This window comes from Eimeria necatrix, genomic scaffold (assembly GCF_000499385.1).
Source record: "Eimeria necatrix Houghton genomic scaffold, Enh_scaff86, whole genome shotgun sequence".
Classification (NCBI taxonomy): domain Eukaryota; phylum Apicomplexa; class Conoidasida; order Eucoccidiorida; family Eimeriidae; genus Eimeria; species Eimeria necatrix.
The window spans coordinates 25437-51177 of NW_013651780.1; the positions used below are offsets into that span (position 1 = coordinate 25437).

General features: G+C 51.9%; 5 protein-coding genes across 5 annotated transcripts; 3 read left to right on the plus strand and 2 right to left on the minus strand.

Annotated features, from left to right (window-relative positions):
* Nucleotides 1-1177: 1177 nt before the first annotated feature.
* On the plus strand, nt 1178-12064 carry ENH_00080290 (hypothetical protein, conserved; the record flags this gene model as incomplete). Its single annotated transcript, XM_013577762.1, has 17 exons — nt 1178-2350; nt 2499-3264; nt 3500-3624; nt 3910-4042; nt 4249-4349; nt 4537-5071; nt 5369-5584; nt 5761-6019; nt 6207-6513; nt 6758-7085; nt 7264-7586; nt 7795-8078; nt 8229-8955; nt 9196-9578; nt 9888-10044; nt 10748-11797; nt 12005-12064. 17 exons carry the CDS (start codon nt 1178-1180, stop codon nt 12062-12064), a joined length of 6927 nt encoding a protein of 2308 aa, XP_013433216.1.
* A 601-nt stretch (nt 12065-12665) lies between these two features.
* On the minus strand, nt 12666-13302 carry ENH_00080300 (hypothetical protein, conserved; the record flags this gene model as incomplete). Its single annotated transcript, XM_013577763.1, has 2 exons — nt 12666-12824; nt 13048-13302. The coding sequence occupies 2 exons, from the start codon at nt 13300-13302 to the stop codon at nt 12666-12668; spliced, it is 414 nt and encodes a 137-aa protein (XP_013433217.1).
* A 465-nt stretch (nt 13303-13767) lies between these two features.
* ENH_00080310 (hypothetical protein, conserved) lies at nt 13768-16912 on the plus strand (the record flags this gene model as incomplete). Its single annotated transcript, XM_013577764.1, has 4 exons — nt 13768-15140; nt 16023-16281; nt 16426-16500; nt 16634-16912. 4 exons carry the CDS (start codon nt 13768-13770, stop codon nt 16910-16912), a joined length of 1986 nt encoding a protein of 661 aa, XP_013433218.1.
* A 277-nt stretch (nt 16913-17189) lies between these two features.
* Nucleotides 17190-18148, plus strand: ENH_00080320 (hypothetical protein, conserved; the record flags this gene model as incomplete). Its single annotated transcript, XM_013577765.1, has 2 exons — nt 17190-17739; nt 18054-18148. The coding sequence occupies 2 exons, from the start codon at nt 17190-17192 to the stop codon at nt 18146-18148; spliced, it is 645 nt and encodes a 214-aa protein (XP_013433219.1).
* Nucleotides 18149-19092: 944 nt separating this feature from the next.
* ENH_00080330 (eukaryotic aspartyl protease, putative) lies at nt 19093-23304 on the minus strand (the record flags this gene model as incomplete). Its single annotated transcript, XM_013577766.1, has 9 exons — nt 19093-19281; nt 19622-19810; nt 20046-20102; nt 20387-20623; nt 20845-20985; nt 21442-21694; nt 22000-22073; nt 22387-22659; nt 22951-23304. The coding sequence occupies 9 exons, from the start codon at nt 23302-23304 to the stop codon at nt 19093-19095; spliced, it is 1767 nt and encodes a 588-aa protein (XP_013433220.1).
* Between the last annotated feature and the right edge of the window lie 2437 nt (nt 23305-25741).

The window sequence follows — 25741 nt, forward strand, 5'->3', positions numbered from 1 at the left end:
TACTATGCACCAGCGTTCTTGGGGCTCTCAGACTCTACTAAGAGTATTTCTAAATCTTGAAAGGACGAGGAATCTAAAGACTCAAGTTCTTCACATTGAAACACAAGGCCTGTCCCCCCTAAATCACCAACTAACCGCCGCACAACAAACATGCAAGGCGAGGTTTTACAACACCCTTTTGCCCATTGCTACATTTCCATGCACAATTTCCATGCAGCTAGTTGTTTCGTTCCATTGGGCAATTTGGACGGTCCCATCGACTCCAATACGTGACTCATCTTTGCTCTGTCGAACAAACAATTCCCAGTGCCTCCTGTTTGCTGTTTTAGCATTCAGCCCCTAAAATATGACGACGGTTCTTCAGTGTTACGATTCGAGAAACCGAAATGTCACCGCAGAACAGCAACTAACAGAATCCATCTGCTCACAAATGAGTGGCGCCTTACTCGGAAGCTGGCGAACCCTCTGATGCAGATCGCTTTCAGTTTTTCTACTAGCTTATGTATGTAACAAACAAAAATGTTACGTTATATCGTTAGGCATAGGGGAGTGCAGGGCTCCGCGTAGTCTAGCTTACATTTGTGGGAACACCGTTTGAGAAAGCGCAGCTGACGGCGGCAGCGGCTCTGAAACGATATTTGTGGGGATCTTAAAGCCGCAAACTCAACGAATATAGCGCATGACCGATGAAAAATGTAAAGTCTGGGGAAAAACTGTATTTGGGGGGCCCCCAGGTGCTCGCAGTGGCAGCATGCGGCGTCGGCTGCAGGCCCCTCCAGTGCCGGCAAAGAATTGTCCACAGGAAAAAATTCGTAGTACTGCATTTTCTGTTTGAATCCAGGTAACGTTTCTGCATCGGTCGCTGTGCATATCTAGGCGATCGCCCTATGGTTACCTGCCAACCCTTTAGTGTGCTGGAGCGGACTTGCACAGGGAGTGAGCAAGAGCTGCCTATATATACTAGCTCATTGGACTCCGCATACCTCACAAGGGCGACTCAGACTACAAGCATACCATTTAACTTTCCATGGCCATGCCTCCTGCTCTACCCATGCTCGGAAGGACGGCCTAGCTTGTCTTGCTGCTTTTCGCTACAGCTGGTAGCAGTGTTTGGTGCTTCAGTGACCTCAGAGCCCCCAATGGACCCTCTACGAGGCCATTCTTAGGCCGCCTGAAGATGCAAGTCGACGGCGTGCACAAGCGCCAATGGCTGGCGCGTGCCTTTGCGCCGTACATCCTCGTCGGAGGGTCTGAGACGGCCAAAAGGGAAGTTGCATTCCTAACTGGACTGTCCTTGGCGTGTCTGTTCCAGCCGTTTAATGGAGAGGTCGTGCACCGCGTCAATGATAGGCTCAGGAGTCATGGAGGTTCACCTGAACGGCACTCACCTGAGAGTGCAGCAGACTCCCCGGTTTCGGGCGCCGCATCTGATGAGGAAGATGAATTCTCCCCAGAACAGCTGAGCCAGCTGAGCGGCTGTCCGCACGTAGTGCCTAAGGTACCTCCGGTATCACTGCGTTTGCGCGTCGAGTATGCTACTGCTACCGGCTCGGGCAGCAGCACCAAAGCCAGCAGCTCGAGCAGCGGTGGCAACCTGAGACGACTCTCACGTGCGTTCTGCGTTCGGTTTCTTAATCTGGAGGAAGCAGAACCCATTCCCTGTCCAGATGTAGAGTCTCTCGCTACACGTTCCCTCTTGCTCGCGTCACCAAGCGTCAGCGAACTGCGGAAGCAGATGCATTCGGGCTCCCTTGGCATAAATGGGGTCATTGGGGGCCCCTCAGCTACCGCCGCAGGGTCGCCTGATGGGGCTGAGTTGCCTTGGTATTCAGAGTGGCGCCGTGTGATTTTCGAGGGGTCTCGTTTCAGCCCGCATGAAACTCTGTCGCAGCCTGTCGGACTCATCCTAGTCGTCAGCACCCGAGACTTGGATCCTGTCGCTGCGCTAGAGGGCCTGCTTCAGCCTTCTAACCTTCCGCAAATGTGCAGGCAATACGTACTCGACCCGAACCCTGTTAGGGCGGTTATACTTTTAGATGTGCACCCAGATGCTTACGACGCCCGGATGCAAAAACGGCATATAGGGTCTGTTGGGGTCCCACACTCGCAGGCTTCGTCTTTTGAACCTAATTGCGGTGGGGTTTCGTCTGCAGAAGGACCAGTGACGGATCTGACGGGGTCAGCGAAGTCAGAGGACTCGGCGTTAGGGGCAGTAGGGTGGTCTCCGGGGCACCACCAGAACAGTACGAGAACCACAGAAATAATGGAACGACTGTGTGCCGTCTTTCCTCCAGCCAACTGCCACTTGCTTACGCTGGGCCGTGGGTGCGCTGACAAACGACACCTACAGGTACCACTAGCACTAACACCACGTGGTCCACTGATGCGTGAATCCCAACGGAATCTTCCTACTGTCAGCAACGGAGTCTTCCTACTGTCAGCACGTGCATTTGTAGTGGTGTTGTGTTGCACATGCGTTGCTTGTTACTCTTCTGCAGCTGCTGCCGGCCATTCGGTTTCTCTATTCGCAGTCTTTGTCCTTTTGCTTTCACAAAGCCTTAAGCGCTAATCTCACACCAACTCTCCTGACGCATCCCTCTCCCCCTCACGCAAACCATTCGGCTGCTGCCACACAAGAGGACCTTTCCGCGCCGCAGTTCGGAAAGCAGCAGCAGGAACAGCAAAATCAGGCTTCGTTGAGTCAGGTGGAGCAACAGCGTGCAAGCTCCATAATTTGCTCAACAGAAAAAATTCCCGTAGCTGCGCGGTTGACAGTCACCACCGCCACTTCTTTGTCACCGAATAAGCCTACACCTCCGCAGCAACAACAGCAGCACCAGCAACAACGGCAACAGCAACAACAACAACAACAACAGCAACAGCAGCCGCAGCAGCAATTTTTGACGTATGATGACGGCAGCGGTGGCTGCTTTGCTGCTGCATGCCTGGGCTGCAGTTTTTGTGTTGGTTTAGGTTGGCAGGACTTGCAGTGGTTGGGTTCCTTTGTTCGCCATTTTGTGGCTTCTTGTGTCGTCCCTTGGGCAGAGCAACGCATACGGCAGCTTGACTCGAGCATCAGCAGCAACAGACGAGGTTTTAGGAACCAGTTGCGCTATTTGTGGAGGAAGCCAAAGGCAGCAGCAGCTGCTGCTGCAGCAACACCTAGTGCTGCAGCAGATGCTGTGGCTGGACTTGCTGCTGCAGCGGAAGAAGCGGGCGGAGCGGCGGAGGCTCTCTTGTCTGCCGTAGGAGGTGCTCTGCTAGGTCAGATTCAAGAACCAGGGCCTAGGGTCGAGGGTTCAGCCTCTGTGACTTTAAGCTTGCAGCAAATCAGATTAACTTCTGTGAAGTTTTATTTTGAATGCCATTGAGCATGCTTGAGCTGCCTCTCCACACTGCCTACCTTGTTGTTTTCCCTTCTGGCACTTCTCCTCGTGTTTACTCCTCTTGCTTGTGGGACTTGAAGTGGGGCTGTGACAGTGTTGCTGCTGTGTTTCAGGGGACTCGGGAAGTGCCAGCAACGATGGTAGCGCAGGTGGATCCCCTACAGAAACAGGGGAGGGAAAGACTTCAAGCGGGGGAGCCCCAGTTTCTCCAACTGCGTCTCAGTCTCCAGGCTACGTGGTAAGCTGAGGTTTTCACTCGCGTTGGTGCTGCTTCTAGTGTTGTGGCGCTAGTGGCTGTCTGGTGGATACCACTCTTTTTCGTATGCGATTTGTGCCTGGTCCTTGGCATTGTTCATTTAATACCTAGCATGCGTGTGGGTGGCTCTTTAAGCGGGTATTCTGCGTGAACTGCCCGCGTGTGGCCTAGAAACACAGCGATTTGAGGCAGTGAGGGACCTGGGTTCAGGCTGTAGATGGGCTAAGTGTTGAAGTCATAAACTTGAGGGCTTGAGTTGGCATTCAGCTGCACGCCATCGAATGGCAATACCGCCTACTAGGCGACTTAAGTCTGTTCTTTGGCCAACCAGAAGCGGCCTTACAGAGTTATAGGAGTTGTGCTGCTGACTTCAAGCAAGACAAACGCTGGGTACATCTCGGTAAGCCTACAGTCTCTACGTCTTAGGACATAGAGATCACTATATAATCTTTAGATCAGAACCACATTTGGCGCCACACTAAGCAAAAGAAGCACAGTTCGCTTTTCCTGTACAAGTTACAGGACTTGAGGCGCATTATACAAGTAGACATCAGTACTGCAGATACTTGCGAAGAGCCAATTGTGTAAGCTTACTTCTGTTTTCAGGCGGTGCCTACGAGATGTGTGGGGTGGCCGTGCATGCTACTGGCGGTCCTCGCCGGGAAGTCGAGTCTTACATCGACCAAGCGTACAATGCGTATGTGAAGGTGGGGAAAATCTTTGCTGTTTCCTATTATGATGCCGCCTGTCGCGGTTTCTCAGCCACTGTGACCAGCTAGCGTCCAGTGAAGCTTCGGAACACTAAGAACAGGTTCGCTGTCTGCGCTGATAACAACAGTGCGGGGGCTTTTATTGTGGAGGTATTTCTCTTTGTTCTTGTCTGTACTTGTACAGGCGGCTATGGGGCGCCTGGCGCTCCGCTGCATCTTGTTGGGGCATCGGCTGTTGATGGACAGCGCCAATATGAGCAGCAGCAGCGCCAGCCTGAGCAGCAACAGCAGCAGCACTCCCAGCTTCTTGCAGCTGCCGCATGTCCTGCACCTACCACTTATTATTGGCGTAGGTAGCCGCTCGTCAGATGCCTCAGCTGAAGTGGCCCGACGCCTCATTGCTGCCAATGCGGAATTGCCTTCTCTTGATGCCGCAGTGTGGCAGCAGCAGAGGCAACAGCAACAGTTGCAGCAGCAACAGTTGCAACAGCAAGAGCTGCAGCAGCAACAGCCGCAGCAGCAGCAGCTACAGCAGCAACAGCCGCAGCAACAGCAGCTGCCGCAGCAAGGTTTTTCAGCTATCCAAGCACAAAGCCAGGCCATTCGTAGCGCCATGTTACTAGAGCAAGCTGCGGTCTGTCTTGAGCAAGCAGGGCCGTCGTACTGGAGGAAGAGAAATTTCCAGCTAGTCATGGCGGGCCACACATACTACAAGGCGGGTGAGAGGCTACAGCTGCTGCTACTACTAGTGCTGTTGGTGCCGTTTTGTGTTCCACTTTTAATACGGGGAATGTTCAGGTTCCAACATTGCCGTGACGTGCTCATTTACAGCTTCCCCGCTGATATGAGACACGCTCCCAATTCCACTTCCAACGAGAAGCATGCGGCACAATTTTCTCGACAGGACAGCCTTAGCGTGGTCGAAGCCCCATTCGGCCGAGAAGGGCTGCTGAGAAACTGACCGGCCGGCTGACTGGCGATTCTGTCAAATTAGAGTTTGCTGTTCTGTGCTTCAGGATACAAGCGGTTCGCACTGCGCTGCTACTTGCACGTGTTCGAGGAGTACGAGGCAGGGGGCTGGCACCACGTGGCTCAGCACCTGCGGTTTATCATGGCGCGGCAGACCTTCAGTCTGCATCTACTGGAGGAATCTATTATGCACTTTTTGGGACTCCTCAACGACATCGCTACCCTGCACGAATGCCGTATCCTTTCGGGAAGTGAAGGAGCAGGTAGGCTCTCTTTGTGTCTGCTGGTGTCCGCTCTGCTGCTGATATTGTTATCGTTGTTATTGCTGTTGTTGTTCCTACATCTGAAGTTCGCATGACAGCCTGCCACTGTTGCTGCTTTTCGCGTTCACTTTCCCCTTACCCCAGCCCTATACTTGTGACCCCTGCATCCTTTGCAGGCCTTCCGTCGATCCCCCCAGAGCGACAGTCACATTACATCAGGGAGTTTCTGTTTGTTTGTCGAGTTCTGCTCGAGAGACAACGGCTGGCGGCACAAGACAAAGCTACCAAATCTCCAAGCCTCACAGGGGAAGCTACTGGGCCCTCAGAGGTGCTTTCGGATGGTTCAGGTAGCTCTCTACATTACGTTGATTTAGAACAGGAACTGCGTGTTCCCATTTTGCAGCTTCGGGATCCACTTGGGCTTTTTCGTGACAGGTGAGAAACGCGTGAATCAGGGTAGCAGTTGGGGCCTCTACTGCCCCTCTCATTGCGTCTCCGTAATACGTCCTTGGTTTTGATTCGCTTCTAGCGCGCAAGTGCCGCGTATTATTGGTTTAATGCTTTGCAGTTGCGAGGTTAAAAGAATCTACATAAACGTTGCGCGGCTGCGTTTTTTCCGCAGCATTGGGGTTTACCTCCTTGGTGATGCTCTGCTGCCGGATAGAGACGAAGTCCACCTACCGTCAGTGCCTGCCGCTGACTTGGAGAGAGATGCGCATTGTCCGTTACTTGGTTCGACATCACTCAAAGACAACGCTGAAACACCCTCATGCGAAGCGCTAGCCAAGCTCATTGCTCCTGGGGTGTCGGCACAGGCCGTGCAGGAACTTAAGGTGCAAGAGCAGTTTTGGGACTGCGTCTTCTCGCACCATCTTTGCCAACTAGGGGCTGTATCCGGCGCTAAGGCCAAGAGAGAAGCAGGCTTCGATGTACGCACTTTTTTGCATCTCACCCACTAGCCAGTTGCCGGTGCAACTTCAAGACATCCGTCAGACCAGCAAACTCAAATGATAGCAAGTGACAGGCAGCACTTCCTGAGAGGCGCGCCTAGACATGTGGTTGCGTACCTCTTCATATTATTAGAAGTGCTCAATATACAGCTTATGATTGCTTGCCGGCTGTCGAAAATTACCAGGTAGGCACGTTACGCGTCCTCGGCTCGTTTGCATGCAGAGGTTGGTCTTCTCGTCTTACCCAGTAGTTGAGTCTCTCCGTCGCCGGACTGCGGTGGGCCTTCCGGTTACAGTTGAATTACGAGTGGTGAATCCTCTAGATCTTCGCGTAGAGTTGACAAACCTTCGTCTTTTTGGTACTCTTATTCCCACATCAGTTTCACCTGACACGGCTGCAACAGTTCCAGGAGCATTCAAGGATCCTCCTTGCCCGGGTCACTCAGAGGCTATTGCCTTTTCCTCTACCACCATAGAGCTTGAGCCCACCCAGTCCGCGATTGTAAGATTGATGGCAACCCCTTTAAAGCCAGGCCGGCTGTGCATTCAGGGTAAGTTGATGGCCAGTGTTCAAAATATGCAGCTCCTGGATAGCGTCAGTGACCTTCTATGGTTGCTTCAGCGTTCATAGTTGCAGCAGATTACGCACGCAGTGAATGCTGCATGTGCTTCTGAATTTTTTGCAAATCTGCGCACTGTTTCGACTCGCTTTTTGTTTCGATCGCTCAGGTGTCGTCGGTGTGCTCTTTCGTCTAGTGCGAGTCTGCCAATACTTTTTCCAGCACGGAGCACATCGGCCAGAGCGCCGGTTCAACTTGAGATATTCTCATTTTGATGTAGAAGTGGACGATGGGGGCTCTGCTGACACGGCAGAGCCGGAGGGAGGCCCCTACAGGCTACAGCAGCGCCTCAATCTGATCCGTCAGGCTCTCGTGAGCCCTCAGACACCTGCAGCAAAGGCTCAGCTGGCGCGACTCCTCAGAGGCCTCCCTCTTTTTTATGCTTTGGACCTAGAGGGATTCAGGCTACTGCACACAGGCACCCCAGTAGAGGTACATTTTTACAGACTGCTGTGCCGCAGGAGAGGTTTTTTATGGAAGCATATTCTTTTCACCACCAACACCTTAAAGAAAGAAGCGTTCGTTCGGCATGCTTTGTTGGCTTCTGGTGCTATTGCTGCTAGAATTCCTACCGGTCGATTCCTCATTTTCTGTGCTGCTTCACGTCAACGGAATTCACCCGCCCATTGCGTCTCCGCAGGTTTACCGTTGGAACTGCCGCAAGCGGGCGGAGCAGACGCACAAGCCAGACCTACGCCTAGAGCTCGAGGTTGCTGCGGACGCCGTTTTTCTCGATTGCAGCTTTTTGGCCTGGCCTGGGCCCCCGTGTCGGCGTGTTGCGCAGCCTAGCGCAACGGACGGGATGCCCGATGAAGACAAAACTGAGGCATCCGCGGAAGAGACCTCCCTGGCCTTAGAGCAACAACCGCAGCAGCAAAAGGGGGATGTTCCTGTGGCAGATGGGGCTCTGAACAAGTCAATGCAGTGAGCTGTAGCTGACGTTCATTAGAACAAATCCATTACATGTGGAGCGAGCGTCGGTTTCTAGTGCTTCTGTAGATGATCGTTACGGGGAGGTAGGAGTGAACTGAGTTGCTGTAGATGTGGTTGCGGTTGAAATTGCACCTGCTTTAGGCCTGCTGTCCCGGAAGGCTCGCCAGAGGCAGGAGTGGCAGCGGCAGTTTGCCCTAAGGGAGGTGCTGAAGAGGTTCCCGCTTCGTGGATGCTTGCAGGGGAGCAACGGGAGTGCTTCCTCTTTGTGAGAAATGCAGCATCAAGTCTTTCACTCGCCGAGCTGACTGTCGCCATATTTCCTAACGAGATTGTCTCTATCATTTCGGCCTCTCTTCTTACGGAAAATGAGGCAGCCAAATTACAGAGCTCCCTGCAGCAGAAGCAGAGCCAACAGCATGCTGAAGGAGTAGATTGGGTCTGTGAGGTGGGAGGCGTTCCGCTGCACGTCATTTCATTGGATTCAAGCAACCGAATCGCCAGAAGCAGCAACAGCCGAGACATTGCAATAGGGAATTCTGATGGCTTGGAAGCAGTACAGCTTTTCAGTCTGGTATCAAAGACCGCTGCCGCTGCTGCTGGGACGAGAGAGGATGAAGCAAGCAACAGCTCACTCCCTTGCTGCAACGAGCCTTGTAGTGTCCTGCCCTCCAGAATGGTGGCTTGCTTGCGGCTGTATGTGCGAGCGGCGTATCCCGGTCTGCACCGTGTCCGCTTCTGCATCAGGGGCCAACTGCTGCGGCAGCAGCAAGAGCAGCAGCAGACTGGTATGAGCGCTGATCAGCACGTCTGGCGAGTCGTGGAGGCGCTTCTTGCGGTTGCTCCATCTCTTGAGCTGCATGTACAGCCGGTGAGTGGCAAGCTGCAGTGCCAGCTTGGTGTTTCGGCTAGTTTTTCAATGCTTCGCCCCTTCTTCCGTAACTTTGTAGTGCAGATGCTACAACATGTGTAGTTCCGAAAAGATAGCTGCTGCCATGTGAGCTGGGGGGGCTTTACATGCTAATCGGATCTTGCTTTGTCAATTTTGTGCAAGGCTGCTATTTGGGACGGCAATTTGGCTTGCTTTCATTCTCGTCGTGTGGCTGTGCAGCGGCTGTCTTGGCGAGACCCCAAGAACTTTCTCTTCTTGTGTCGCGTACGGAATGTCTCTTCCCGCTGCCTGCAAGTGTGTGGCTTGAGCGCCCTTTGGCTCTCCCGCGCGCAGAGAGGGCAGGAAGGTACGCAAGAGCTTGGAGATGGAGAGTCGGATCCCCCACTCATTCAGGTAACGTGTGACGCGTTGCGTGGTGGTCGAGGAGAGGCGTCGTCCCCTATGATTCTCCCACTGGTACCTTACAGAGAGCTTGCCGCAAAGGCTAACTGCGCAGACACTCCAAGCGCAACTTCAAAGGTCTTGGATCCAAATGATGAGCTCTTACTTGTGTTTTCCGCTCAAGAACCAGACAAGCTAAAGCGCATCGTGGAAGCTGGAGGGTATGCACAGCTATTACTTCTGCATGACCCTCACCTATGAATAGGAGCTCCACCTGCAGTGTCTAGATGAGCATTGGTTGAGCATTACCAATAGATCTTGATTAGTGACCTTTGCACATGCTGCTCTGTTTGTATTTGCTTGTGCTTTTGCCACTTTGCTCTATAAAAAGGTGTGAGATTTTGTGCGCACTTGAAATGCTGGGCTTTGAAGAGCTTTTTTTCGTTGCCGGAAAAACTGTTAGACATGTGCATATACAAAAGACACGGAACGTATGAGCTTCGATGGAACCCGTCTATTTTTTTTTGCAGGAGTCGCATTCGAGTGGCCTTGCGTTGGGCAGCGGCAGGCAGCGAACCCGAACACCCAAAGGACTCTGACCCCGTCGATAGTTCCCCTCCCTTATTTTTTGGTAAAGACCTGGAGGGAAAAATGAGGCGAGAGGGGACGATTCTAGCCCTTAACCCAGTAAGCTTTCTTGTATTCATGAAACCAAGGAACATGAGGAGTCCGTGTTATCGGCCAGCAGAAAATACAATTTTCGCCTACTCCTTGTCGACATCTGCGCCTTCTACTTTGCATGTATATACATGTGTATATATGTACGTGCCTTTGCGTGCATGTGTGTTCCTGTGTCCTTGCCTGGGTTTGTGCTTGTGTGTGCCAGTGTGTGTCTGTGTGTGCGCGTCTGTGTAAGCATAAGCATGTGCGCAGATGCGTACATTGCTTCTTAGTGCTTCCCTGCGCCTATAAACACGTGTGAATGTATGATTAATTTAAAAAGTGCTCTTGGTTTGAAGTGAGTACATGCAAGCAGTCTGCAGAAGAAGCATTTTGTTGTCCGTCTTGATTTGGGGTTAAGTTCTAGGTTGTGTTTTCCGCGTGAATCACGTAGTATGATGAATTGGGGAACGCATTGCGTCGTATTTCCTTCATGCAGACACATATAAGTAGTAAAGCAAAAAGAATCATTGTGTTCAAGCGAAAACCAAAATCAAAATATCTACGTTCCCCCGCAGGCCTGCAGTTGGATTGTTTTAATTGTAGTGTCATTTCTTATGGACTCAAAACAGTTTCCTGCTGTAGCTGGCTTTCCTATGATACGTTTGCATGATTCTTGATTTATGAGCTGATGTTTCAGAATTTCTGTTTGTGTTATTTATTTGTGCAGATCTCGCTGTCTATGGGACCGCAAGATATTCCCGTTGAATTAAGTGTCGCTCCGAACCTGTCGTCATCTAGGCAGTTTCTGCAGTGGAAGATGCACGAACCATGCATCTGTACAATGTCATTTAATGTTCGAAACACTTCGAACTCCTTGTACCTGAGATTGCGGCTTTTCGCGGACTCCCGCCCGGGGCCGCTGACGTCAAAGCAACCGACGACGCAAAGGTCACAAGCAGCGGCAGATGCGCTTAAACTATGCTCCAGTCTTACTGAAGTTGGAGAAGTCACACACGCAGACAGATGGGGGCCAGCAGAGTCCAACGAAGGCCCATATCCTATGGCTTTGCCTCTTACTTACCTCCGGCCTCTGTGCAGTCCACGGGTAGTGGTGCAAGATGATAGGGAGGAGATCATGCTGCCACAGGAAGTTCTGCTCTCGGACTTGAGCTACAACGACGGTGTGGCGACGCGTCTTGAGGAGCACATAGTCGAATATAACCACCACGGAAATTCAGTAGAACTGAGGTCTGCAGTGGCCAAGGGTGGTTTTGACGCAACTCCTATCGACACCCAGCCCCTAGCGGGCGCTTGCGGTACAGGAAGGCCCGAGCAACAAGCACAAGGGTCAGGTGAATCGGCTTCTGAGCCTGAAGGAACAGGCGCGCGTGCTGCCACGGACTCGCAAAAGAGACAGGAATACACGGACGCGATTCCCCGTGAACACTCGCAGCAGTCAGCAATACCCCCCTTAGCATCCCACGCATTTCCCTTTCACAAGCCGAAGCAACCGACCTCACCGGATGCGGTAAGCTCGGCTTCTGCAAATGCAAGTGGAGTTTCGCCAATCGCTACGCCAGACGGGTGCTGCATTTGGCTGGGGAAGGTGACGCAAGACCTAGGACTTCTGCCACCTGGAGAAAGCGCCCGTGCAGAGTTTACAGCCCTCTTTCCGTGTCCTGGAATTTATAACATGAACACAGTGAAAGCTCAGGTCCAGCTTGTGCCAGATGAGGCAGCAAGAAGGACCACTAAGAACAACAGGCAGCTCGGCCAAGGCAGTAGGCGCAGCACCCAACGACGCTTCAGGGGAACAGGGAGCGCTGGAGCAGCACTGCTACCTAATTCAGGGTGGCATGCGAGCAGCCATCGGACTGTTGTCACTTTCCCATTCGATTTTCTGGTTCACGTCATGCCCAGCAACCAGAGCTAAGTGACGAGTGCTGCGCCGTGGAGTTAGGGAGCGGTTTCGCTGTTTGCTCAAGCGCAGATAGGCGAGGCGCAGGAGTCAGTTTTGAAAGCTGGTCAGAAACTCTGCACTTGACTCACTTCAAGTGCAGTTCGTCCCTATTTTGAAAGCTGGTCAGAAACTCTGCACTTGACTCACTTCAAGTGCAGTTCAAGTGCAGCAGGACGGGTAGTAGTGCCGCTAGTGGTGGGCAAATACAAACTGTGTCCTGAGATGGTGTGGCTTTCTCCTTCGAGCCGCAGGTATTTAAAACTTAAGTGATGCAAAACCGACGCGCGTACGGAAACTAGACAAGTATCCATGAGCGTTGAGTCACTGCAGGGCTTTAGTGCTGCGACAAAGAGAAAAATTAGAGTCTTTGAGCTTGTACATTCATTCCCCCGCAAATGCAGATCTACAGAGCATGCCCATCTACGAGAAAACGTATTAACTAGCTCCTGGGCATCACAGGAGGCAAAAAGTTGAAAAAAATGACGTGGCAACTTCCAGGTTGGCGCCGAAGGCACGAAGCCTGAAAGAGGAAGGCCCGGGAACGGCTCTAGTGTTGCACCGCAGTCACATCGCGGCTTCAAAGGAGCGAAACCAACAATTGTGTCCTTCATATACGTGGAATGGTGCTGTCCAAAAGCCGTAGTTAGCCTTGTTCTCCCCCGTTATTCCGTGAGCAGCTCGATCACTAGATTCGCCGTTTCAGGCGGTCTCTGATCTCCGCAATGATAGGGATGTTGCTTGTAAAGCACTGCACAAAGCACTCATCTTTCTCCCGTTCGATGGCTGTCTTTTCCGTTTGAGACGAAGCTCCCTCAAGCTTCGGGGCCAGGCGGTTGAAGCAAATCTGGAAAACAAAACAGCGGAGCAGAGCACATCACCTCTTACACTTCCATGCATATACGCGAATTACCTTGCGACTCGTGCCTTCAGATGTAGCTGCTCAAGTCTTGACCATCGACCTTAGGGTTCGTCGAATCTGACTTCTCTGGCTCTAGCTTTGTAGCCTCTCATTGGTTTATGGCTCCGGCCTATGGCTAAGGAAAACACGCCGACACAATGAATCCTACTTTCTGGCAGCTTTCTATGTTGGTTTGGAGGCCTTCGACTTCTCGCTGTAGGACTCTGTTAAAGGACTGGCTGGGCTCGTGGCACTGGTTGATGCATTCAGCTATCTTCTCAGGATCTTGCTTGTGCGAATCGAAGCACGAAACGCAGCATTGGAACGACTTCTTCTGCATAGGCAAGGAGAGTATAGTAATTTCCTTTATCATATTCTCGAATTTATTCTGAAACATCTTCGCTGTTTCCTCTAGGGAAGCCATTTTCGGTACGAGAAAATGAAGTCCTCTATGTCCAGGTGAAAAAATCGAGCTTCAACCGCACAGCAACAATACCTAGTGCCTTTTGCTTACAAATGACCTGTTTCTGGCCAATACAGCAACAAAAGAAAAGGCAGAGTTGAGGAGCCGATGTCGATTCAAGTACCACCGGCCCCACGATGCATGCACACTTGCGCACAGCAGCGTTTCCTTGCTTCTAAAAGTCCTAAGTAAAATGCGCTTAAATTTTTAGTGCACGTTTACAGTTTTGAGTTAATCCACAGCGGCTCACAGCATCTTTTCCCGCATGGGTTGCCGACGCAGTCTGGAGACCTCAGTGTGTACAGGTTGTCACCGCGCTGCCTCTTCTTGAAAGCTGTTGAAACAAGTTGCACAGTTTCTCCAGTGAGGCTGTTCCCTGTGGCGGAGTGTTTTTCCAGAGCTTCGGAATGACTTAATTGGGTGGACATGCGTCTTCTGAGCCTGCTCACTGTCTGCTGGCTGTTGCCGACTCCTCGCGGCTCGAACAGCTTCCAAACGGCGCCAAGCCCCTCATTTTGGCCTTCTTTCCAGAAACAACATTTGCATTCTGCTTCTCTGAGACACAACGGGCTGCGTTGCCCCCCCCGCGGCGCCGCGAGCACCAGCAGCCCGCCAGCAGACGGCGAAGCCAGCGCCGCCTTCCTGCAGCTCAAAGAGTGGCTGGCTGCGCACGGCGGCACTGTGGACGTCCAGGGGCTGGCCCTGCAGTCCCACTTCGAAGCAGAGTCCAACAGCTTCGCCTGCGCAGCGGGCTTTGCTGCGCAGCAGCGGCTGCTGTGTCTTCGCCGCTACGAACGCGGCGAGCTGATCGCCAGCGTGCCGCCGCAGCTGCAGTTCAGCAGCGCCGCCCTCAAGGCCGTCGCAGGCCTTCTGCTCGAAGAGCTGCCCGCGGCGGCGGGCGGGGCTGCAGAGCAGCAGCAGCAGCAGCAGCAGCAGCAGCAGCAGCAGCTGGGTCTGGGGGAAACTTGGGCTGGGAAGCTGCGTCTGGCGCAGCTGCTGGCTCTGTTTCAAGAGCTGCGGAAGGCCGGCCTGGTGCCGGGGGCCCCGCAAGCCCCGCCCAGCGCGAAGGGGCCCCCAGAGGCCCCCCTGCTCTCTGGCTGGGGCCTCTACCTGCGGCTGCTGCCGCCCCCCCGCAAGTCCATTCCGCTCTTCTGGACTGCTGAGGAGCTGCGCGCTCTGCAGCACCCCATAGCCCAGGCCGCCGTGGCCCGCCTGCACGGATTATCGTGCACGTTTTCCCTGTGGGGCCCCGCGCTGCGCCGCTGCCTCCGGGCCCGCAGGCCCGCGGCGCTGCTGCAGCGCTCGCAGCTCTTCCAGCAGCTCCTCGAGGCCTTCGCAACTGTGGCCGCTCGCTCCGTCAAATTGCCTTCGGGGGACTTCGCCTTCATTCCCCTCCTCGACTGCTGCAGCCACTCCCCCGAGGCCGCCAACGCCACCCTCAGGTTTGCTGCGCCCGCCCGCGGCTCCGCGGGGCCCCCCCAGGCCCATGCAGCTCCGGGGGGGCCCCCGGGGGCCCCCCTGGGGGCCCCCCTGGCAGCCCCCTCAGGGGGGCCCTCGGGGGCCTCCGAGGGGGGTTCCACGGGGGCCCCCGAGGGGGCCCCCACGGGGGATTCCACGGGGGCCCCCGAGGGGGCCCCTGAGGGGGCCCCCCCGGGGGCCCCCCTTGGGGCAAGTGGCGTGTCTGTAGAGCTGGTGGCTGCCCGTGACATTGCTGCTGGAGAGGAGATAAAAGTTTCCTTCGGGAGTTTCGACAACCCCACGCTGCTGCTTAACTACGGACTGCTTCCTGCGAAAAACCCGTGAGAATGCATGCAGAGGTCTGGCAGCAGCAGCAAGCAGCTCAGAATGCATGCAGAGATCTGGCAGCAGCAGCAAGCAGCTAAGAATGCATGCAGAGGAGACCGTCGTCGTCGTTCGTGCTCAGAATGCATGCAGAGGTCTGGCAGCAGCAGCAAGCAGCTCAGAATGCATGCAGAGATCTGGCAGCAGCAGCAAGCAGCTCAGAATGCATGCAGAGATCTGGCAGCAGCAGCAACTAGCTCAGCTAAAGCAAGACTTTACAACAAAAGGAGTAGAGAGTTTTAGGTGTGTCTTTGGACTTATCTTTTTTGAATTAAGTGGGACTTTTAACCTGCAGTTCTAATTCTTGAGAACTCACAAGTACATTTGTAGGTTTTTCTAGCTGCGTAAGTGACCGTCTTTTTGCATGCATGCGTCACTTTTTGCACTTAGTGCAGTTCAGTTTAGAAGATAACTTTTTGTAGTTATCAAGAATTAGAACTGCAGGTTAAAAGTCCCACTTAATTCAAAAAAGATAAGTCCAAAGATACAGGACTCGCACGCACGCAAGAGCATGCAAATCCATGAATGAATTCGACTCACATTAACGTGCGTTTGCACATATACACCATGCATGCATGCATGCATGCATGCATGGTGTATATGTGCATGCATGCATGCATGCATGCATGGTGTATATGTGCATGCATGCATGCATGCATGCATGCATGGTGTATATGTGCATGCATGCATGCATGCATGGTGTATATGTGCATGCATGCATGCATGCACACCATGCATGCATGCATGCATGGTGTATATGTGCATGCATGCATGCATGCATGCATGCATGCATGCATGCATGCATCAAGACATCCATATTTCTGTTGCGTGCATCTCAGCCACGAGAAGGTCTCAGTGGAATTTACCCCTCAACGCGTGTACTCTGCGCTGCGCGCTGTGGGCGCGGAAGTGCTGCTGCTGATGGATGACTTCAGCTTTTTGGGCCAAACTGCAGTCCAGGAATTAACTAAGATGGGACTGGCACTCCCGAGGTTTTCAGATGTGAAGACTTGCGGGGCCCCCCAAGTCAAGTACAACCCTTTCGTGACAGTTAAAGAAGACTTGGGGCCTGACGAGCGGCTCCTAAGGGCAGCGAAGGTCCGTTTTAACTTATTTGCTGCATATATATAATATATATATGTATAATATATATATTATATATAATGTGTATATTATATATATATATGTGTGTATTTCTTTAATTTGTACTAATTAATGTATCTGCTAGCTTTGTGTATGCAGGTAATTACGGAAAACGCAATTTTCGAGGACTCATCAGCAGAAGGGGAGAACAGCGGATCGGCATGCGCTTCCAAGGTCGGCAAAGTCCAATTAACTTCACGCACTTTACTACTTGATTTGACTTTGAGAGTATTTTGTAAGCTGCTGAGGGAGTGCGAAAGATGAAGACTGAATGAACTCCGCGGTCGCTTGTTGGGTTTGTCTTCAGAGAGCGATGGGCTTTGTGGTTTCCTTCCTACAGCACGCTGTGTTTGAACAGTTCAGCACAACAGAAGAGGAAGACTTGAAAATTCTGCGTGATAAACAAATTATAAAGCGGGAGGGCAAATTTGGTTTGGAAGAAGTAAAGCAGTTAACCCATGGGATGGAAGTAGCGATCCGTTTTCGGGCGCGCAGGAGGAGCGTGTTGTGCAGAGCGATTGCTTCAATAAAGCAACGAATGGAAGAAAAAAGCCCTACAGATTTGACAAAAGGGAATTCAATTTAATATTCCGCGAAGTTCAGTTAAATGGTGCGTTCTTGTGTGCCCAGAAAGCCATTTCATATCTAAACTGAGGTGTACGTACACCCCGATCTGTGCCAATTGCAAACGCCGTTTTGGTGGCGCTTAAGGCAGTGGGCTTTCGTGTTTATCCTTTTCCAAATTTGTAATGGGATCTCAACTGGCGTGGCCTTTTTTGGCCATTTCTTTTCTGGTGGCGGTACACTCAAATGTACTTGGTTACTCCAGTCGCCGCTCGCTGGCCCTCCGACGGAATCCGCAGATGTTTCTTCTTTTCCCGGATGCGTCTCACAGCCGCTTTCGCTTTGCGGAGACGAAGAGCAAAATAGATTTGATGACGTTCGTGACCAACGTCTTCTTCCCCGCGCAAGAGCCGGCCGAGTACAAAAGACTGTTCAAGAAAGGCGGCTGCCCGCGGTGGATGCTGGACCCCCGCCTGGGCCCCCCGCAGCTCGCTGCAGACTGGCTGCCGGCGCCTGGCTGGTCTTACGACGTTCCCCACCAAACTATAGTTTTCGCGAGCTCGCAGGAGGCCCGGGAGCCCCCGCATGCATTCCCGTTCAACTTGTTTCTGCCGCGGCGGGTGTCTTCGCGTTTCGCGTTGATGAAGCGGGACTTCTTTTGCCAAGGCACTCAAATTCAAAGTTCGATTTCTCTCCACGGAGCCACAGAGGCTGGACTTCTCTTTCGCGGAGTGGGGGAAAGAAACTTCTGGGCAGTTCTGCTGCGCCTCGGCGGCGGCGTGAGTCTGGTGCGCGTGAAGAACGGAGAAAGAATTAATTTGGGATCCATAGGAGCTTTCCGAGTGCAAAGTGAGGCAAAAAGAAGTCCTTTTTCGAACAAACGCGAGCCAAAGAGCCCGCAGCTGGCCAAGAGTACACTGTCAATGTGCAGGAACAAATGGGAGACGTCAGCGTGACTGTCGGTGCGCAGTGCATGCAGTGTGCAGAGCTGGGGTGTACGTACACCGCAACCCGCAGGCGTCGAGGGGCAGGAACCCGTCAAGTTCACGCGGCAGCAGCAGGACCTGGAGGAGGCGCGGCCTAAGGGCTATGAAGACTGTGGGAAATAAATCAAATTAAAACAAATAATTAATAAAGTTTTGCAATTCGAAATGCCGCTTCAGCCCAAGGCGCAGCGGGACTCTTAGCTGGAGGCGGGCTGGCCAAGTTCCGCGGCACTTTCGTCGGTTCGTCTTTTTTGCACAAGTCCCATTTTTGAATTTTTATTTCCCGCGGACTTCGCCGCAGGAGACGTGAAGTGGTGGGGGCTCTTGCAAGTCTTTTTGAAACTCCTGCATGCATGCAGCAGCCTCTCAGGGTCCCGCAGGTTCAAATTCCCCAGCTGTCGCAAAAGCTTAAGGTATTTATTTGTCTTGGAAAAATTTTCTTTTTTTTCTTTTGACAATTTGCATGCAGGCCGCCACCACGGAGCTCGGGAAAGACGCATCCGTCATACTGGAACTTCCGGAAGACTTGGCAAACTGGTGTCCCGAAGGTGGGTTGTTTTCTTTCATTTCATCTTCATTTTATTTCCATTATGAATTTGCAAACAACTCTTTTCTGGCTGCAGGGGCGCTCTGCGCCGGGCCCTTGTACAGTGCTTAAGTCGCCCACAAAGGGCTCTCCGTTGCTGCAACTTGAAAGATATTATTTTCTGAAAAAACGCAGAGCCAGCTACTGTTGCATGCTGAAGCAAAAACTCTAACTTTCTGCATTTACTGGAATTATGAACATTCAAAACAACCGCTCAAATGGGGTTTTCGCTCCCTGCGCAGCGGCTGCCCTGCGGTGTAACTACAGCCGCGAGACGCCCGCCGCATGCAAAGCGGTCTAAGTGGCCATTAATCCGAAAAGAAAAAGCCAAAAGTGGCAAAGTGGCAAAATGCGCACAAGTCCTACTCGCGGAGTTCCAACTGCCATTGAAATGTGCGCGCCTGCAAAGCTTGCACGCAGCTGCTGTCGTGACACCCCGCGACGCGCGGTGTCACGACACCGCGCCGCCGCAGGCAACGCCTTCACTTCTCTGCTTCTTCACTTCAAATTGCGGAGTTCCCTGCCTGCGCACTTGGACAGATTTGCGTAACTTTGCACAAATAGTGACTGCAGTTGCCACATTATTATAGAGTTTCTGCGTTCCGCTCCCGCGGGCTCTGCATGCAGTCTTCAGAGCTTAGTCGTGTGCTGCGCCCGCAGCGCTGAGTCCTCCTGCAGCAGCTCGGGCCGCAGCCTGTTGCTGCCTCTCTCGAATGCCAAAATGTCCTCAGTCTTGAATGACCCCGAGGGATAAGAGTTCACCACTTGCTGCAGAAACTGCCGGTTTTCCGGGCTGTGCACGGCGCGCGCAATGCCCACCTGTGCAGAAAACGCACAAGTTCCACTTTGCAAATATTTGCAAATTTACAAAAAATGCAACACCCGGGGATGTTGAAAACACAGAAGTTCCACTTTGCAAATATTTGCAAACTTTGCACAAAAAATGCAACACCCCGCGCCTGCGAGTCTCTGCCTCAGTGCATGCAAGTGCATGCAAGTGCATGCAAGCCCCAAAACTGCCGCTGTGCTGCGACAGTAACAAATAGGCTCTGCAGCCTGTTTGCTCTTGGGCTCAGAGCTTAGGGTTTAGGGTTTAGGGTTTAGGGTAGTCAGCTCGAGATGTGCAACTTGAACAGTCTAAGTTCAGCTTTAGACTTACCAGGGAGGGGGTGGTTCCGTCGGAGCGTCTGAAGACAGTGTAGAAGTGCCGCATGAACCCCAAAGAGCCCAAAATGTAGGCGTGGCCGAAGTCCGAGGGAACGTCGATTTGCATGTAGGCCGGCTTGCACAAGTTGGTTTTGCTGCGCACGAGGTAGTCTTCGGGTTTCAAGACGAAGCTCACGCCGCCCTGCGAAGCAAAGAAAAACGAACTCCGGCTAAATTCTGCTGCAGCGCAGCAGCACTTGGCTTTTGCTGCTGCAGCTCCAACTGCCACGCAGTCGATCTGCTGCAGCGCAGCAGCACTTGGGCTTTTGCTGCTGCAGCGCAGCAGCACTTGGGCTTTTGCTGCTGCAGCGCAGCAGCGAAAAACCAACTGCAGCAGCTAGTCAGCTCGATATGTGCAACTTGAACGGTCTGCGCACTATGACGTAAGTTATGTCGGGGTAACTGCTCAGGAACGAGTCGTCGTCTCCGCACTCCTGCAAAAACAAACAATAAACGCAAACCCAAGATGCATTATATATATATATATATATATAATATATATATATGTATGTATATATATATGTACAACTTCTGCAGACTACAAGTCAGGCGTACGCAGAAGCCTTCCAGGGAGTCAGCAGCACAAACTAGGAAGCTGCAGCAACAGGCTACTCTTTTATTCCACAAGCTAGCTGTCCACCCGAGATTCCAGCCACTTGTTTGCCTAGCTAGCTACTCAAGTGGCTAGCTAGCTAGCTGCCCAAGCACCGCGCAGCACCTGTGAGGGTATCATTTCCAGAAAGCTGCGCATTTCGTTTCCCGGCATGGTGTTGAAGCTCGTTCCCGAGTCCACAATGACGTAATTTTTCGTGCCCTCTTCACAGCAGAACTTCTTGTCTCCAACGTAAATTGCATCTAATGCCACTTCCCAGTAGTGCTCGCGCTCCACGGGAAACATGTGAATAGGGGATTCGTAGAATCGCGGGTCCACGCCCCCGAAAAATAAAGCAGACACCTAAGGACAACGTTGCACATCCAGTCCAGTTCGAATAAATATAAACAAAACGACTGTGGCATCCAACTTGCATCTCCAGCACTGCCATCAGTCTTGAACAAACATCATAAACCATCAATCTGAATGAACAACTGTGCTGCCTGCATGCGTACTACTCCCAAGATATAATGTGCCAAGAACAAGGAACTGCTCTCAGGGAAAATATGACCTCATGGACTTACTGGTGAGTCCTTTGCTACGTAAAAGGCGAACTCGCTTCGCTTTAGATCGGCCTGCTTCATGATGTTGTCGTAGATGGGCGTGGCGCCGGTGCTGGACATGTCTGGAAAGCCCATGCCCACAATGCCTTCAAAGTTGATGGACTGAAAGCAAACACAAACACTTGTGCACAACAAATGAAAAAGATGCATGCACAGCCCCACAAATGGACTACTAATGGCCAGCGACAGCTGCTCGAACCCTCCAAAAAAACCAAAAAACCAAAAGCAGACAGCCTTAACTCCAACCACAGACTCTCGTGAAAGAAGAAAATTTGATGAGAGTCTTTGTTCGAAGTTCTTGAACTTAGACGCAGACTCTCATCAAAGAAGAAAAGTGTTAGGAGTCATTGTTTGAAGGTTCTCGAACTTGAACCCCAGACTCTTCTTCAAAGAAGAAAAGAGTTAAGAGTCATTGTCTGAAGTTCTTGAACTTGAACTCAGACTCTTTTCAAAGAAGAGAAGTGTTAAGAGTGCCAGTTAGAAGTTTTTGAACTTCAAACAAAGCCTGCCAACACTTTCCTTCCCTTGAACTTGAACCCAAACTCCCGCCCCGCCCACCTTGAAGATGTTTCCGTGTTGGTTGTGGCCTCCTTCCTTTTCAACAAGTCCGAAAGTTTGGCCCTTGACTGTGAACGGCCCCACTTGGAAGTTGTCCACCCCCGTGGAGCCCTCGATGCGCCCCGTGCCGAAAGTGATGTCCAAGTGCACTGGCGGCGAAGTGTATTGAAAGCTCGAGGACTTCTCGGGGTCAAATCTCTTCACTTTCGTGCAAGTGTCGTCTTCGCACTTGGAGCCAACGACCCACAAGTTCCTGCGAACCCAGCAAAACTAACTAACAAACTAAGTGCATTTCAGATCAATTCTAGGAAAAATTAGCAAAAAAAGCCAATTAATCGACAAATAATGCCACCACTTAGTGCACTTCAGATCAATTCTGGGGAAAAATTAGCAGAAAAAAGCCAATTAATCGACAAATAATGCCACCACTAAGTGCATTTCAGATCAATTCTACGGAAAATTAGCAAAAAAAGCCAATTAATCGACAAATAATGCCACTATTTTCAACAAAGTTTACTTAGTTTCGGCCCTCTGTTCCTGAGCTCTGCTGCAACTCACGTGCTGCCCGTGTCGAAGATCGGGTGGACCCACTGCGGCGGAGTCCCAATGCCCAGCATTCCGCAGTACTGGCTCTGCAGCAGCAAACAGAAGAAAAGACTTAGTGCATTTGACTCAGTGCAAAAACAACAAACTAACGAGGCTGCGGACTCTGTTCAATTCAATCACGGAATAACCTAAGTGGCGTCAGCTGCTTCCTTCTAGTCACCTCTCAGGCAGCAAAAACAAGCAAGAAAACGAAGAAAAGGATCTACTGCAAGAAACTGCAAAGAGAGGCAGCGCTGAGACAAGCCAAAGGGAAGCCGCAGCTCTTCTATCCAGTCTAGTGCTAAGGAAACCCCACTAAAAACCCAACCCCGAGTCTGAAAACCCCAGTTGAAGGCCTACGTCTTTCATTTGCATGATGGGCACAGAAGTCTGAGCAAGTCCCAGTTCGAGATCGAGTGTATCTGCTGCTGCTTTGTTTTGCAAAAAGCTCGTGGCGCCCGCGCCGCCGGCTTTCGTGTCAGTGGGTTTGTTTCCAAGAGATCCAAAAGGACCTTCTCCCCTTTTCATGTAAAAGGTTGTATTTAAGTTTTTCACTGCGTTGTGGTTCGTTTCCAAAGCTGCAAAAGTCTCATCTTCCGCGCTTTCCCGCGCCCTCGTCATGGGCATCAGGAACTGCACACGCAGCGCAAGCAGGTGTACGTACACCCCACGCGCGCACACCTCAGCCCCCGTCGGCCAGCAGCCGTTCACTTAATTAATTCTCTCAAACTGCGGAATTTTCCGGAATATTTCTGAATGTTTCTTAATTTCCGGCAAACGTGCTTCTCGACGTGCAGATCTTTCGCGCACTTCCTGCCACTTTCACTACTGCCACTATTACTGCTGCCACTGACACTGCCATTGCTGCAAACTGGCACTTTAATACTTCTTTTTGTGCAGACTTTGCTGCGCCAGTGGACTCACGCTCGACTCGTGTTCCCCGTGGAGACAAACTTTGCAGTTTTGCCCGTCTTTCCCGAAGCAGTTTCTGCAAAGCGGCACAGCGCCGCTGTAGGGCCGGACGTGCTGCTGCTTCGTGACGGAAGAAAGGACTTCTCCATTTCCTGCGAGCTGCAGCGGCTCCGCACTGCTGCTGACGGCTGTCAGCACAGCAGCAGCAGCAGGCGTTGCTGCCACTCCCGCTGCATGCGCGCCCTCCTGCTGCTGCTGCTGCTGCTGCTGCTGCTGCTGCTGCTGCTCGTGGGATGCTCCCGCTACCAGGCCCTCTGCCAGTGCGCACAGCAGCGCCAGCCCAGGGCCCCAGCAGCGCCACTTCATTTTGCTGCTGGTTTGTTGCTGCAGCAGCAGAACTTTGAAAAGCAGAAATGCAAAAAAACTGTCAGCGGGAAGCGCAGGGGGCGCCAGTCGGCAGCTGGAGGCTTTCTGCGACCATCACGGGCTGCTGCAGCGGCGGGCCGTGAGCCCTGGGCGCGCGTCGGAGTGTACGTACACCGCGGAGCAGCAGCAGCAGCGGCAGCAGCAGCGGCGGCAGCAGCAGCAGCAGCGGACGCCGGGCACCGCGCAGCAGCAAAACAGCCTCAGCCGAAGCGGTCCCCCCCAGTGTCTGCGCCAATCCGCCTTGTTCTTGCTGCTGCTGCTGCTGCTGCTGCTGCTGCTGCTGCGGTGCTGCTGCTGCGGAGATGGAACTTAGCGGCAAATGGAGGACCTGCGAGTTTGCAGAAATCGGAAACGCGCAGAGGCGCAGCTGCAGCAGCTGCAGCAGTTGGTGTTTGCGTTGATGGGGCAGCTTCTGCTGCGTTTGGAAGTTTCAAAGAACAAATAACTCAATTTAAAGAAGATAACTCAATTTAAAGAAGATAACTCAATTTAAATGAGAAAGTGTTTCTGAAATTCGAAAGGGAAGGGGAGAATCCGGCGAAGCCCGCGAGTGCGGCACTCGAGCTAGCTGGCTTCCGCGGTGTCGCAATTAAATGCAAAAGATGCAAATGCGCTTTCAGGGGCCTCTTAAACCCTTTTTTATTCCCCTCGAATTAAAATGAAAGGGAAACTGAACAGCAGTGATCGCGGCGGCGTCCCGAGGTGTATGGACACTTCGGGCTGGCGGAGCGACGCCGTGACATGCGCCTGCTGCTGCTACGGCACACAGAAGCCCTTCTCGGCTTTCCTTCTTTTTAATTTCGGAGAACTTCCCTTTTTATTTTCCAAATATGAACTATTAAAAACAAAAGATCCGCTCCGACTTCGCCAACTTGTGCCTCCCGGGTCTTCGCGTGGCCGGTCAACCAGAAACCACTGAGGATCGAGCGAGGAAGCAGCGCAAAAGTTGCTGCTCTCTGTCCCAGTTCTCAAATTAAACATTCTAAACTATTTATATTTAATATTTTGGTTTCGAATATTCAATTGGAGGCTTCGATGGGCCCTCAAGTACTTCACTTTCCCGTCACACGTTGACACGTTAGCACACACTGAACTGGGACTTCTGCTGCAGCCCGTCACACCTGCTGTGTCTTAGAACTTCAGTTATTTGCAAAGCTTTAAAAGAATCTTTTGTTTTACTTTTTTCTCTGTTTGCTTTTCCTTATTATCTGCCGCCAGCTCTAATAGACGGCGCTGCAGCAAAGCTGAAATTGCCAACGGGGAAGTGCAGCAAAAAGCCCGGAGCACTTTACTTGAAAAGTGTTCAGCTGATTAAACTGGAGCAAAAAGGCACAGAGAGGGCACTTGAAGAGTAAAAGAGAAAAACGGTGGAGAGAGAAGTGTTGAGAGGCACTCTGGCATTATTTGAATTCAAAAATTCAGAACTCAGAAAGAAAGAACACCTTTAGATATTCAAGTTCAAATATTCAAGTTTGCACACGAGCCTAAGTGCACTTGAAAGCTCCAATTCATGTTTTTAGTTGGAAAACTAAAAACATGAATGAAGTCCCTTTTTTGCACTTTTGCACTTTGCCACTTTTGCCAGTAAAAGAAACAAGACAAAGACTTCTAAAGTTTGATTAATGGCATTTAATTCTGTTACTAAGCAGCTAGCCACTTGCTGATTAATTAAATGGCATTTTGAACAAGTCCAAAAAAACTAATTTCCCATTCAACTCAAGTTCGGAGAAAACGCAGACTTTCTGTTTTCAAACTGCTGCACTCTGCGGACTTAGCGAAATTCCAGTTTTCTTTCAAGTTGAAATTAACCTTCAAATTGTGCCTTTAAAACACTTCTTTTGAATTATTTCTCGTCTTCTTTTTGCAAAGATGCATGCAGATCTTCAATTTGCAGAAAGCAGCAGCATTTGAGTGTTTCTGGACTTTTCTGAATTGCCTTGCTGCAGTTGAGGCGCTGCTGGGGTGTACATACACTGTGCGGTGTATGCACACATGGGGTGCAGCCAGCAGCAGCCACTCAGCCGCTCCACATTATAAACTTTCTTTCTTTTTTGCTTTTTGCAAGAGAATGGAAAAGCTGCTCATTATTGAAGGCTAAATGCCAAACAACTCCAGCTTTATCTCTGCAATTAAAGGCCAAGGGGCCCCTCTAAGGGGCCCCCCTAAGGGGCTCCTCTAAGGGGCCCCGCTAAGGGGCCCCTCTAAGGGGCCCCCCTGAGGGACTTCTCTAAGGGGTCCCTCTAAGGGGCCCCTCTAAGGGGCCCCCCTGAGGGGCTCCTCTAAGGGGCCCCTCTAAGGGGCCCCCCTGAGGGGCTCCTCTAAGGGGCCCCTCTAAGGGGCCCCTCTAAGGGCCTCCCCTGCATCCGTTTGCTGTGTG